The sequence below is a fragment of the Gracilinanus agilis genome, chromosome 1 (assembly GCF_016433145.1).
Source record: "Gracilinanus agilis isolate LMUSP501 chromosome 1, AgileGrace, whole genome shotgun sequence".
In the NCBI taxonomy this organism is placed as follows: domain Eukaryota; kingdom Metazoa; phylum Chordata; class Mammalia; order Didelphimorphia; family Didelphidae; genus Gracilinanus; species Gracilinanus agilis.
In genome coordinates this window covers 2,164,788-2,179,720 of record NC_058130.1, presented here as the reverse complement: position 1 = coordinate 2,179,720, position 14,933 = coordinate 2,164,788, and the positions used below count along the sequence as shown (strand labels likewise).

Here is a 14,933-nt window from a genome sequence, read left to right as displayed (position 1 = left end):
CCTCTCTCTCTCTCCCTCTCTCTCTCTCTCTCTCTCTCTCTCTCTCTCTCTCTCTCTCTCTCTCTCTCTCTCTCTCTCTCTTTAATTGGAGCATCTCCGCAGATTTACTAAGAATGGGCGTTTGGTCTTGATATTTGAATGGGGGTTCAGAGGGCCAGTGATCTGGGCCAGGATGGAACAGGAGAGTTAGAAGACTGGATAGTAGCTGGGAAATGGTGCACAATTTCCTACCGTCCTTAGCTGCCCTGGGAAACAAAACCCCATGTTTTAAACAGCAGCATACTTCTGGTTACACCACAGAGCCGAGTCACGGGACGCCTCAATCTCCAAAGAATTAGGATGGGGGTCGCTGAAGGGCTGCAGAGAGATTTCTACATGGCAAGTGCAGAGGAGAGTCTGCAGCCCCTGGTCACTGGGCCTCGTGCTGGCATCTGCTGGGGGCACACGAGCCCTCGGCTTTATGAAGAGCTACACACATCCGGTTCGGTGATTTGCTCCAGTGATCAACGTTGCAATGACTGAGATTCCAGGTGAGGCTCCTGTGCCTTAATGGTGCCTGTGGATGTGGAGGGGGCGGTATCCCAAATCCCTGGAGTCAAAGGGTGGCCAAACCTTAAGTGAAATCCTTGCCCGGGAGCTTTGGGCCCCCAAAGAAGCATGTGTATAATGTTGGCTGAGCTCAGGGGAACTTCTCCCTGCCTCAGCGGCAATTTCACATGAAGGATCATGGGAAATAAACCACTGACAGGCCAATGCAGATGTAGGTGGGGAGCAGAGGACAGAGCACTTGGCGCAGCAGAGTCATCGACACTAGATTTGCGTCTTGATCCAGCTTCTTAGGCATGGAGGGGCCCTGGGAAGGTCACTTCCCCCCTCTAAACCTCATCTGTAAATCCAGGCTGTTTGACTGGATGGCCTTCAAGGTCACTTTCAATTCTTCAATTCATCTGGTGTAGGGATAAATTAAGAGCCAAACCCTTCTTTTTTTTTTTTCCTTTTCTTAACCCTTACCTTCTGTCTTCCAGTCAATACTGTTTCCAAGGCAGAAGAGTGGTAAGGGTGGGCAATGGGGGTGAAGTGACTTGCCCAGGGTCTCACAGCTGGGAAGTGTCTGAGGCCAGATTCGAACTCAGGACCTCCCATCTCTGGGCCTGGTTTTGAATCCACTAAGCCACCCAGCTGCCCCCAAGCCAAACCCTTCTAATGGGTCATTTCAGTGATGGAGAAGAACATTTTCAAAGTTTGGCCAGTGTGTTAAAATGGTCCAGTTCAGCTACTCCTTCCTCAAGGGGCTCCATCAGCTTCCCAAAGCCAGAGAATATGGAGGGGAGTCAGACCGAAGGTGGCTGCATACTGCTATAGATTCCCATCTAACAGGTAGATTTGAGAAACGCAGATGCCAACTTGCAGCTGTGCTCCAGCTCCTGGAGCAGCTAGTCAGCTTTGGCTAGCTTCTCAGAACCAACCCCACTTCCCAGCTGCTAGCCTGGCACTCACTGCTGCCTAGTGACTGGGCACAGGTGGCCGGGCTCTGGCTTTCCCATCAGCTGCCTTCCCCAGGGGTAACAGGGAGCTGAGCAATAGCAGCAGCAGAAGCAGCAGCGCTTCCTGTGTGCCTGGCACTGGGCTAAGAGCTTTCCTCTGTCATCTCATTGGATCCTCCCTGGGAGGTAAGGGGTGTCTATAGGGAGACCATGGGCAGAGCCACTTAGAGAGGCCAGACTGCTTTGTGCCATGCCTGCACATGGGGAAGCCACCCCAGTCTGGCAAGACCAGAGGATTTGTTTACTCACACGAGTGCCCCAAACCACCCTGATAGGAGCCACCTGGGGGACGGTCTTGGGCCTTTGCCAAGGCAGAAATAGCAAAAATAGGACAGATGCTTTCCCATCTCCCTGCCACGCCACCGCCAAACACTAGCACCCACAAGAGACAGCAGTTCTAGGTTTGCCTTTGGTTGTCCCGACCAAGGCCGTACCAGCCATTGAAGTGAAGAGGGCTTGGCCGGGAGTCATTGGCTCCAGAAGGAAAACATGCTGCTTGTTTGTGTACAACCACTGCCACGTTTGGGCTCTGTGGGCATCCTTGGGGCCTGCGGCTGCCCTTCACATCCATCTGCTGTCACTTCCTGGACTCTATATCCCTCATGTGGCATCTGACAGCTTCATGCTGGGCTCCTATTGCCTACTCCGTGGAAGCTATCCAAGGGCATTCGTTTGGGGAATCTTCAAGCACGGGCCGGGATCCATTTTTCTCTAGTCTTCCCTGAAGGTGACAAAAGCTCCCATCCACCATCACGCCAGCTAAGTCTCGACCCACCAAAGCGATGGAATAGAGAACTCTGTCTTCTGATGATGAGTGACAGGACTTGGGCCCAAATGAACTGGGCCACGTGGCAACCTTTCTTTAAGAGACTGAATCCCAGGCATTCAACAAACAGACCCCGGGAACACCAGTCAGCGCCAGCTCATTAGTTCTGAGCTTGCCATCTGATAGCCTGGCATTTTAGATAGGAATAATTAATCAGGCTAGAAAGAGGCCTTCTCCCCACAGCAAGCGCGCCCAGAGGGAGCCATTGCCACCCCAATATTTCTTCTTGGTGAGGAGGAGGAGGACTGATGTTTCTAGCAGAAGACGAGCCGCTGGCCTTCGTGTAGATGATTTCCAGAAAGCTTGGCTGCTTCTTCAGTGTGCTCCAGGTCGATTCCTCCCATGGAAATGCGTTTCTAATTTTCTCAGTCAAGAGGAAAATATTGGCCAATGATGAGAAATTTACTTTCCAGCTGCCTCTGTGCAGACGCATCAGAAGCATACGCTGGCTGCCCGTGCAGAGGCCTGGCTCGGATGGCACGTCTTTACCTAGGAGACCTTTGCTTAAGTAAACATATAAAAACCAGACCTGCTCTAGAGTCGCTGGGCAGTCTCCATCACTGGTCCTGGCCAGCAGACTGATGTTTACAGATGAGGCCCACTGGAGAAACTGGGTACCACCCAAGCGACGGGCAGACAGGTTGGCCACCCAGCTGGATGATGCTTAGGGGTGCCAAAAGGCTCCATCGTTGGAGAAAATAACGTCCACATCCCCCTCTGGCACTAAAAACCAGCATCTTTACTAGGGACTCTCCCCCACCCCCCACCCCCCCCTGCCCCGGCAGGTCCTCAACATGTTTCTAGTTTGGGTCAAGAAGCACAGAACCAGAGTCAGAGAGCTGGAAGAGACCTCATCGGCCACTCAGTCAGCGCCATACCCGAGAGACACATACTCCTCTGACACATCTACCAAGTGGTCTCCCAGCCTCCATCGGAAGTTCTCAAGGAAGGGAACCCATCACTTCTCAAGACAGGCAGGTCTTCCCACTGTTGGACATCTCAGTCGGTTGGGCCGTTTCTCTTGGGCCCAAGTTCCATCTGTTGTTGTTGGTGGTGGTGGTGGTGGTGGTGTTGGTGTTGGTGTTGGTGTTGTTGTTGGTGTTGTTTGCAGTGCTCGTGTATCACTCCTGGTTCATCCCTTTGAGGCCAAGCAGACCAAAGGCAACCCCTCCTTCCAGACCGGGTCTAGGAGTTCAAGTCCAGAGGAAACTTGGCCAAGAATACTGCAGGAAAACCAGCCAGGTGGCATTGTGGATCAAGTACTAGACTTTAAGTCAGAAAGATCTGAGCTAAAATCTGACATCAGACCCAGCTGTGTGATCTGGGCAAGTTTACTTCTGCCTGTCTCAGTTTCCTCATGTGTAAAATGGGGATAATAATCGCATTCTGGTTGTTATATAGCGCCTCGCTGACAAGGGTACTGTGAGCATCAAACAAACGAGAGAGTGCTTTTAAAGGGAGACGATGTTTTGTTCTTGGCAGATCTGAAAGTGTGACATAGATGGTGGCTGAGAGTATTAGCTCGAAAATGGAGCTTTTCTCTGAAGGGAAATGAAAGTGTTACAACTGAAGCTGACTGAAAACAGACCCAAGGACTGAAGGGGGTGGGGGTAGTTCTGGGTTGGCTCTTGGTTTAGGAGTCAGAGCCAGGGCTCTGAGCCCTCTAGCACCCACACCTGCATATGAGGGTGCCAAAGCGGTCACCAGCAGCCATTCTGGGTAGCTCCACCCTGGGCTATTTTTAAGTGGGGAAATACTCCTGACACTCTTGGGGATGGGGAAAAAGTACTAACTGGGTCGGGGCCTGAACTGGGCCAACTTGGGTGGTAGCAGAGGGGCCAAACTGAGAGGTGGAGGGAAATCAAGTCACTTAGGAAGCTGGCTCTAAATGGCCAAGGGCTCAGAAAACCGTACTGAGGGCTGCCTACCTCAGTGATGCCATTGCTAATTCCAGCTGGCCCAGGTGGGTTCAGAGTGCCATTTGGGCTTCCTCTTCACATGATCCCCTTGACCAGGTGATCATGTTGGTCACTAAATCCCAGCTGAGGGATCTGGGGTCAAGAGGAGCTGTGGTCAGAAGGGAGGAGCATAGCTCTGCCTTGGCACTTTCTGCTGTCTTGTTTTTAAGAGATTTCAAATAATATCACCATCTGTGAGCTTGTGCTGAGGGCAAGCCATGGCCTTTACGGGTGGCAGTGAAATAAGCCCAACTCATTCAATCAAGAATGGAGAGCTGAGAGGGATCTTACAGGCCATTGAATCCAACCCCCTCATTTTACAGAAGGGGAAACTGAGGCCCAGGGAGGGAAAGGGATTTGCCTAAGGTCAAAAAGGGACTCAGTGTCCAAGTAAATGGACCCAGGTCTTTCTGACTCCAAATCCAGCACTCTCTTCACTGAACCACCCTTTTTTCAACAGACATTTATTAAATGCCTACTGGGCACAATTAACTGGCACTATGGTGGGTTTTAATGTTCTTCAGAAAACAAGACCTTGGAGAGTCACAGAGGCACCAGAAATGTGACCCCAAACACCAGCATCTCTCCATCTCAATGTGTAGGGGGGAGGAAGAGGGAAATCAGGAGGGAATGAGTGGTTGGCATCTTGAGACCTCCCAGGAAGTCTGCCCTGCTCCCAACTGTTCTGCAGGGCCATTTTGCATCTGGCAATTAGCAGAGGCTATGGGCTGCTGAGTACCAGTTCTGAGTAGTGTCAAGGCAAGATACATCCATGCAGTTGCTTAGGTCTCCAGTGACAGTCAGTGCTCCCTGATACGAGGAAGAGGCCTGGCAGAGGCAATTAGCCAGGGCAAAGTGCCAATGATTTCATTTGCTAGAGAGGCAGCAGGGTGGGGCAGGGCAAGGAGAAGTCCTGAGGGCCTCCTGGGATGGAGCCATGTTTATGTTCTTTCCAGCAAGGACTAATGGCTTTGTGTGAAGTGAGGAAAAAGTGGCTGTTGATTGCTTTCTGGAGGAGAAGGTGAAAGGATGGGAGTGGGAGGCTTCTCAACTCTTTGACTCCTCAGGGGTGGGAAGGAGCTCCTGAGAGGCCTGAAAAAATGCTCCAAGAGGAAAGTAAAGGAGACCCTGACTCCAAGGAAGCCAAGAGGAATGGAAACCAGGTGAAGTATGGGAAGCCATTAAGCTTGCAATGTTTAGCACAGCTCGTCACTAGTTATGAAACCCACATAGTAGGTGTCAGAAGGATGGTTGTTTCACTCAGTTTCCTCTATGTGACTCTTTTCTCATTAACATTCCCTTTTACTGAAATTACTGAAATCAGTATCCTTATTCAGCCCCAGGGAAACACAGAAAAACAATACAGGCTAATAGCAAGGCCACCCACAGGCCTCCCACAAACCCCTAAGTAAACCCCATATTTATATGCTATAATACTGAAACTTCCACTGAAATCACTTCACAAAAAACCAGCATATAGTGAGTTAATGTTAAGGATTTTAAAACTCTAACTCAGATTCCCATACACAGGTGCCTGCAAAAAACAGGTCAGAATAGTCTCCAAGTTTCCCCCCACCCCTCCCTGATTGGGTACAGTAAGTTAACATAAAAGAACAATGAATGAAACATGGAGATATTGTCTGCCATGAAAAAGCCGGTACTTTCCCACTATATGTCAAATCCATTGTCTCTAAGAAAAAGATGGATGGTGAGAATGGATTTCCATGCCAACTTTATGTGTGATCTCAAAGCATATAAAATAAAAACAGCCCAAAAGCTGACCAGAACAATCTTTATGATGTCTGGCTCTGGCTGAAAACCCGATTACTCTCATTTGTCTCAGTCATGTCACCAATGCTGTCCCATCACAGAGATTTCCTAGACCTGTGGACGTTCCCCCCCCCCCCCCCCCCCCCCCCCAGTGAAGAAGATGCGGAGGGTAAGGAGGTGACCTGGAGCAGGAAGGGGAGAAAGAAGGACTTTGGGGGGAGGGGGAATAAACACCGGGGTCCCTCAAGAGGCCATCAGTAGCCAGATTGTCCATTATTGGCCTCAAGATCAAGAAACAGAGCATCATGGCTGCTGCCTAGTCCTGCTGAGGGCTCAGCCAGGCGGTCTCATATCAATAAGTCACTAAGCACCCTGATGATTGGAAGAGGAGAGCTGTGCTGACCTTGTGGCCCGGGGGGGGGGGGCGGTCCACAATATGACTAAGAGCCTCTGGAGGCTGGGGAAGGCAGATGATGGCTCTCCACTTTGGAAGTCCTGGGGTGGGGGTGGGGGAACCTGAGTCTGCCAGAAGGAACCTAGAAAGCAGTTCTTGGAACCAACGAGTCCTGGGCATGGGTCATGTGGCACGACCATGATTTTTGGCTGGTGAAGATAGGAATGGTAGGAGACAAGGGAAGAGCTCGAAAGTACAGCCGTGGCCCAGAAGGTGAGGGCAGGGAGGAACTCGGCGCTCTAGATTAGGACTCAGTCTGCCTGAATGAGATTTGGGGCCAGAGGAGGAGCCCATCTAACAATGGCCTCCGAGCTGCCCAATTCACACACCAGCTCAGCGACCGAGGGCAGCAATGAGGAAAACCACCTCGAGAGTCCAGCAACTCACAGGAGGAAACTGGAGAGAGCGGGCAAAGATGACGCCGGGCGTCTGGGCTACTGACATGCCAGGGGGCACCATGTGAAGAAGAAGCCCCGGCAGGTTCAGGCAAGGGGGCACACGCGCTCTCCTGGGCATTGCTGATGTTTGCTAAGACCTCACACCTGACTGCCCTGGTCTACAAGCCTAGTCGAGTGCCTCCTCCCCCCACCTCACACACATGTGCACACACATACATGCTCTGGCCACATACATGAACCTGGAGAAGCATGCCAGAGAGCACAGAAGTGAGGGAGAGAAAGAGGGGCTTCCTCATCTCATTCCTCTGCCCTGGGCCTCTCTCCCCCAGGTTACAGAGGACTTCAATGTCCGGATCCTCTCTAGCTACTCCCTCGGGCGCCCGTGGATCGCTCTCTCCTCTCCGGGCTTCTGGGAAACCCTCTCGCGGATCTCTTCCCACCTGTCCGGCTGCTCTTTGCTCGTCTCCTTGGCTGCATCATTAGCCGCTCCAGCCTTTCCTGGAACCCTGGGGGTGGGGGAGGCGCAAAGGTTCCGTCTCTGGGCTCGGCCTCTTTCCCGGCTCTCCGAGTTCACTTGGGAATCTGCTCAGCCCCCGCCGAGGTCCATGTCTGACCTCTCTCAGGCCTGTTCAGCCGCCTCAGCCCCTTCCCTTCTCCCTCAGCCACCATCGGGAGCCACGGCCAAGTTCTGTGGGCTCTGCTTCCCCGCCACCCCCTCAGCAAATGCTTGGGAAGTATCCTGAGGGGGAGGCTTTGGGCAGGGCGTGGGGGAAGCCAGGGCAAAGGGCAGCGTCTCCCGAGGCCTGGGGGGGCCCTCACCCCCTCCTCGTTCAGCCATCGAGCCACAAATTGAGGATAGGAAGGGGCCGTCACGGCGGGGGAGGGGCAGGAGGAGGATCGGGGGCTGGAGAGCGGGGGGGCCTTGGCAAGGGGCCCAAAGAGATCCGCACCCGGCCCCGGCTCGGCCCGTCATGTCTCCCTCTCAGAGGGCATCTTCTGGCTTAAAGTCTAGCGCTGCACCCCCACCTCGCCCTGATGGCTGTGCCTGAGGCGGCGGGTCACGAGGGCAGAACCGGGGACCAACCACGAAGGGCTTTGGCAGCTCCGGGGGCCAAAATAAGACCCACCTTTGTGCAGATCCAGACCCGGAGTAGAGTGATAACACGGTGTGTGTGTGTGTGTGTGTATGTGTGTATGATGCACCTACCCGCTCGTGTACGCAGGCCCAGTGACACACACACACACACACACACACACACACACACACACCTTGCCTGGGGCCGGATCCCCCAGGAGATGTCCATTTGCTTCTCTAGACCATGGCAGAGCCTGAGGCCATTCAGCAGGCCCAGGAGAAAGCTGGACAAAAGCTCAAGCTATTGGCAGAGAGAAAACAGGGTCAGCTGGGAAATCAGGGAAGGCTTCGTGGAGGAGACGGCCATATGAGCTGAGCTAGCACGAGAGGGAAGCTTTGAGAGGCACTGAGAGCTGAGGAGAGGGCTGAGTGCATGGCAGCGCAAGAGCATGGAGGAAGAGGAGGGTATGTTGAGTTCACAAAGGAGCTGGAAATCTCATTTAGCTGAAATGTAGCTTCTTGAAAGAAGAGCATTAAGGCTTAGCTTTAGGAAAGGTGGCCTGGGGCCAGAGAGTGTGGCGTCCCAAGGTCACCTCACAAGGCAATGGAGAATTAAAGTCCAAGTTCTTAGGCCGGCATTCAAGGCCTCACATTATCTGACAGCTAGCTGGTGTCGTAGAGAGAGTGCCAGGCCTGGAGTCAGGAGGACCTGAGTTCAAATCTTGTTAGCTACTTATTAGCTGTGTGACCTTGGATAAGTCACTCCACCCTGTTGGCCTCTGTTTACTCAGATGTAAAATGAACTGGAGAACGATGTGGTTGCTGCCTCGGGAACAGGATTTTGGAAATGTTGTCGGGCTGGCCTGGGGAGAAGAACTCATTCAGAAGATTATTACAATCATCCAGGTAGCAGCTAACGGGGGCCTGAACTAGGGTGGTAGGAGCGGACTGAGCCTTGGACCTGGCACGTCCATCAGCTTCGGGATCCTTGCCGAGCCGCCCTCTCTGGCCTTGTTTTCTCATCTGTCCGACGGGAGACTCATTCCCCGCCGTGCCTGACGAGGCTGTGCGTCCCCCTAAGGCGATCAGGGAAAAGGGAGAAGAGCGTCTGTGCTCTCCAGGCTACGCTCCCCGATCCTTCTGGCAGCGCTCCTCAGGGTGGCCCAGAACCGGAAAGGAGGGGACGCCCACGACTGGGGAAGAGCTGGACAAGCTGTGGCGGCGGATGGTGATGGGATGCTACTGCGCCCTGGGAAAGTGAGCAGGAGAGACGCGCAGAGACCTCCATGAAGAGGGAAAGGAGCAGAAAGCGTTGGAAGAACAGGGCCGTATAGAGCCCCTCCCCCTTCAGGCACCCCATCATTGGGGGTCTTCCTCCACCTGAGGACAGGGATGGCCTAGATTTCTTGTATTTGTATCCTTAGCCCCAAGCACAGTACTGAAGGAAGTATCCTTTGTCATGAATATTATGAATGAATGAATGAATGAATGAATGAAGACTTGTCTTCATTCATTCATTCATTCATTCATTCATTCATTCATTCATTCAGCAGGTCTGATGTTTTCAATGAAGTTTTCCCTGTCATTGAACAGTGAGCTCAAAGAGGCAGGCAAAAGGCAGTGAACATTTGCTAAGCCTGGGAAGCCGCCTGAGTATAAGAGCTGATAAAAACAGCAACACTGAAGGAATGGCAGGAAAACCCCCCACCAGTAACATCTGTTAAATGACGGGAAGACCCTGACCAGTAACGTCTGTTGAATGGATGAGAGGAAGCAGGCGCTAACATCCGCCCCCCCCCCAAGTTCCTGCTCAAACTACATCAGACTGGCTGGGCCCCTCAATCAAACGTTCCATCTGCCTCGGAGGCCCCTCTTGCTTTTCCATTATCTGGTGCGCCTCCTAATTTGGGAAATCAGAACCGGGCTGAACACATTAGGGTCTGACTGGCTCAGTGCCCTGCCCTTCCCATGGGTACCTGGTGCCTGCCCTCTCCTCTCCTCCGACCCCGTATCTGAATTGGGGGTCTCCCTGGGCCCAGGGCCTGGCCCTTTCCTCTACTCCTCTCGCCAGGAGAGGGCTGTTCCCCATCCTTCGCCCAGCTCTAATCTGCCCAAGTTCCCTGATTTTGTTTATCGTAGGCGGGAGCTCCCTAGTGCAGACTCTCATGGGCTTAATCAGCGTTTGGCGGGAGGGGGCTGGGCTCCCGAGTGCCCCTTCTTACATTCTGGGGGAGAGGAGAGGAGAGCGGAGGAGGCAGCACCCAGCCCTGGCAATCCGGGGGCCCGCCTGACCCTCTCCAGAGAGCCCCTTCCTAGATTCCAAAGCCGGGCTGGGCCAGGTCCCGGATCATCTCTCTCTCCATTCAGGACACACACAGGCCAGAAGCGGTTCTGTTAGACGATGCCCCCCCCCCCCCCCCCCGCCCCGGCACAGCGCTTTTAGTATTATTGGAGTTTCCATGCTTTCCTTCTTTGTGTCCGAGCGCCCAGCCCAGTGCTCAGCATGTAGCAGGTGCTTAATCAGTGTTGGGGGAAATGAATGAATAGATGAATTGGTCATGAGATCGTTGATTTGAGCCAAGAAGGGGCCTCAGAGGTCATCTAGTCCAACCTCCTTTTTTCACAGCTAACCAGACTGGTCCTTAGAAGTGAAATGACTAACCCAAGGTCACACAGCTTAGGCCTAGCTAAGGTGGGATCTGAACCCAAGACTTTTCAGTGCCAAGTCCAGCTCTCTACCCACCAAACCATACTATCTCTCTAATGTTTATGAATCCATAGAACCAAAGCTCATACGAGGTTTTATTCATTTCCTGAGCTGCTGGGCCCCAACTGGGAGGCCTTCAGCCTGTTGGACATGGGCCTGTCTGCACTGAAAGCGGTGGGCCCTCAGGCCTCTGTCTTCTAATCAGTCACTCTCTGAGGATATCTCATGGAACACTGCAAGGCTCTTCTATGCCCTCTAATGGCCGACCCAAAGCCAGCCTAAATAAACCCTGGGCCATGTGTCCAAGCATTTGTAAGTGCACATAGATATGGGCATGTGGAAAAAACGGGTCCCCAGACCCACCCTGAAAAGGCCGGTGTGCCCGCTTTGTGGTGGCTCTGCTGGGACAGACTGGGAGAGCCCAAGGAAGCCCTCCAGGCCGAGGTCTGGTCTGTGTCAGCAGGCCACCAGCCAACCAAATCCGGGAGGTGTGACACCTCCGGCAACCCGGGGCCTGGCCAGGGCTCAGCTACGAAGGAGTCTCTGCTTGGCAAAATGATTTCCTTTGGGAAGCCGGTGCTCAGAGGGTCCCTCCCAGCGTCCCTCATTCATTCCAAAGAGGAGTCCAGCCTGGACTGGCTTTCCTAGAACATTCTCAGGGCCTCTCGCAGGCACACCTGCAGCTGGTAAAGCAAAAGTGGCCCAGCAGCGGCTAAAAGCCTAAAAGCCTCGCCCTCTGCTTTGTTTTCCTTCTTGTAAAGAACTGAGGCAAGTCTGTGGAACAGCCACTAATCAATCAGACTTAGGCAAGGGACGCATCATCATAAGCCACTGGGAGGGAATGAGAAGTTGGGGGAGGGGGGTGTGAAAAGAGAGAGGGCCTGCTCGGTGTGTGTGTGTGTGTGTGTGTGTGTGTGTGTGTGTGTGTGTGTATGAGGGGGGGGGGAGAGAGGGAGAGGAGGGGGGAGAGAGGGAGAGAACGCTGTAAGGCTGCCTCGGAATGTTCCCAAGTTCAGGTCCTCCCTCTGACATGTCCTATCATTATTCGACCCTGGACATTTGAGCCTCAGGTTCCTTTTGACTAAAATGGAGATGCCGATGCCAATGAGCGGCTACCCTGGAAGGTTATTGTGAGGCTCAGATAGCTACCTGCAGGGTGCTCTGCAGCCTTCCAGTAGTCCCTCTTGTTTTTATTGGTGTTCTTTATCCTCAGCTGCTGGTAGTTCTGCATGCCAGAACTCTCCTCCTGCCAGTTCATCCTGCCCTCAGCGAGGGCCCCTGGCCTGAGACTGCTGGCTCAGGACTCTCGGACTTTTCTTTGGTCCCTGCCACTAACCTGTGACTCAGAGCAAGTCCTGACCCTTCTGTGGATGTTTCCTCAGTGCCTAAAGGAAGCTGTTGGGCAGGCCGGTCTGGAAGGGCCCTTTGGCTGGGCCCTGACTTTCTAAGGGGTTTCTGTCATCACGATGGTCAAACAGGAATCCAAACTGGAGCTTGCCTTTGGCTCCCCGTGACTGCTGTAGCCTGGGGGCTGTGGCTCAGCCTGGGGATGCCCAGGAGATGCGGGAGCCAGTCTGGAACAACAAGGCTGATGCCTTTAAATGAATTCTGAGCAGAAGGTGCATTTCACTTCATGATTGCAGTTTGCAACCTGCCCCTTTCACAGAGGAGGAGAAATGGGGCCCAGGAGGGAAAAGAAAAGGAAAAAGCGGAGGGGGCTACAAGAGCGCCTGGGGCCAGCAGCTGGCTTCTGCAGCCTCCAGGCCCAAACCCTCGCCCCAAGGTAGGTTCCGCAACTTGCTTCCCTGGGATGGCAGTTGTTACTCTGAGGAGCCGGAAATGATGATGGTTACAATATCGGAAATAAAACAGTGGGATGAGAAAAGGTACATTGTAGCTAAGGGCTAGCTCCGGAGAGGAGTGTAACAGTGTCAAGAGGCGCGTCCCCAGCCAGCAACTAAGTGTTACAATGTAACGAGTAGCCTGCCTTCCTGAGGAATGCAACAATATAACCAGCTACCCCCCCCCCCCCATGGCCCCTGGGGATGTCTCGCTGCTACTGTCTGGCTCAGGTTTTCTGGGCAAGCAGCCTGAAGTTCTAACCTTCACTGGCACATGGTTCCCCCAACTTTCACCACCATGGCTCTCCCTCCTCCACTCCAGCCTAGAACACGGGGAGTGAGGGATCCACGGGAGACGCACAGGGGCAGAGATCTGTCTGCTGGGGCCAGGCTGCCCGGCTCATCCCTCACAGTCTCAATTCGCAGGGTTTCTCGCCCGGCCCCCCAGCCGGGCCCAGCCCACTGTGCACAGCTCTGCTGAGGAGCCGCTCACACACTCCCCGGCGCTCTCAGCACATATACACAAGCAGAGCAAATGCCCTCCGGGGCAATACCTGCCCCAAGCGTGACTGTCCTTTAGTGCCCATTAAACTAGATGACCGGAAACCGCTGGAATGGGGTGGCACGTGCTGGGCTGGGCTTGGAGGAAGGCATGTCCAAGCAGAATCAAGCCCCGAACTGGGGTGGGGGTCAGCCTAGGTGAACCCGGGGCTTTCTCAGGGGTTCTGCCTGTGCCCCACCCAACACTTGCGGGAATAAGGCTGATCTCAGGTTCCTCCGAGGAGTGGCCTGGAAGCCCTGGTGAGACCCGGAGGAGGTCTTGCCTGTCCCACCCCCGCCCCACCTAGTCTGGAGGAAATGGGGCCAGGCTGCCCAGAGCTCGCCTCACTCCCCGGGCTTAGGGGCTGGAAAAGACAAGGGGAAAGAGAGGCACCGGACAGGATGGGGGAGACGAGAGAGAAAAAGATGAGAGAGGAAAGGAAGAGATAAAAGAGGAGGGAGGGAGGGAGAGAAAAGAGAAGAGGAGAGGAGAGGAGAGGAGAGGAGAGGAGAGGGAGAGAGAGGAGAGGGAGAGGGAGAGGGAGAGAGAGAAAAGAGAAGAGGAGAGGAGAGGAGAGGGAGAGAGAGAGAGAGAGCGAGCGAGCGAGCTGAAAGTGGGGGAGGTGGGAAGGAGCGGCGAAAAGGCAGTACCTTGGATTCCTGGCTGTGGGTCGATGCTGGGGACGGAGGTCGATCGCCACTGCTGTCCCCCCGGTTCTCTTTATTCAGCTCGTGCCCCAGGTCCTCCCGGTGGCTGCTCGGAGGAATCATTCTCCCTCTCCAGAGAATCTGGAGGTTTCTGGGCTGGGGAGGCGGCTGGCCTCTTCCTGCCTCGCTTCAGTTCTTCCCCGGCTTCCTAAGCCCAGAAACTCTGCTCTCAGTTTGAATCAGTGAGCAGGACTGGGAGGCTCTGACGTTGGGCTCCGTCTCCCCTCCTAGCTTTCCTTTTCCACTCACGTTTGTGCCTCGTTCAGCTCTCCTCCCTCCCGCGCCCCTCCCTGCCTCCCTCCCCCTCCCTCCCCTGCCTCGCCCTGCCCCCTTCTCCCTGGCCCTCCCTCCTTTCCTGGGCTGCTCCGTTTCGAGGGAAGCGGGTCAGTGGTTCCAGCGGCGGCTCGGTGCCCAGCTCAGGTCCCCGGCAGCGTCCGGGCGCATCGGGAATCCTTCTGGCTCGAGGTTCCGCCTGTCATCCTAGCTGATCCCGGCGATCCGGGGAGCTGAGAGAGAGGCGGGCAGGGCTGCTCCCACCCCCTGGGCAGGCACCGAAGGCGACCGGGAGGGCGGCTCGGAGGGAAACGCGGCGGGGACCTGGGAGGGGGTTCCTCGGGTCTCCAGTGACTTGCTTGGGCCGTCATAGCAGCCAGAGGAAGCCCCGGGCAGGCGTCCTTCGCGGATGCGCGAGCCTGGGAGCGTCCCTGCCTCCGAGGGCATCCCGCACCGTCGCTGGGGCCTGTCTTGGGGGCCGCCGGCGAAGGCGGCTCCGAAGGACAGGATGGGAAGGGAGGCAGGAAGCTGGCAGGAGGGACCTGGGCGCGCAGGCAGCCCGGCTCCCTCCCGTCCAGACGGGGATGCGCGTCCCCATTCCCAGCCCATCTTCCTTCTTCTTTTTTCCATTCTGCCTTTCGTCAAGCTCAGCGCCAGTGAAATATGGGCGTAAATAGGCGGCTCTCAGCCAAGGGCAGGAGCTCCGACTCTCCTCCGGAGCACCAGCAGCCAAAGGGAAGCCGAGCTTGCATTTTCCTGGGGGGGGCTCTGGGGCGAGACAAGCCTTCCGTGAGGGCTGCCATGGGTGACCGCCGCCGAGGTCCGAGAAAGACCGAGAA

The 14,933-nt window shown here is 54.8% G+C and overlaps 1 protein-coding gene across 1 annotated transcript in view; it reads right to left on the bottom strand.

Moving 5' to 3' along the window:
• STAC (SH3 and cysteine rich domain) overlaps positions 1 to 13,884 on the bottom strand; it is a 43,675-nt gene extending 29,791 nt beyond the window's left edge. Inside the window, exon 1 of the mRNA XM_044656600.1 lies at positions 13,765 to 13,884. Coding sequence (XP_044512535.1) covers positions 13,765 to 13,884 — 120 coding nt within the window. The remainder of the gene's footprint in view (positions 1 to 13,764) is intronic.
• Between the last annotated feature and the right edge of the window lie 1,049 nt (positions 13,885 to 14,933).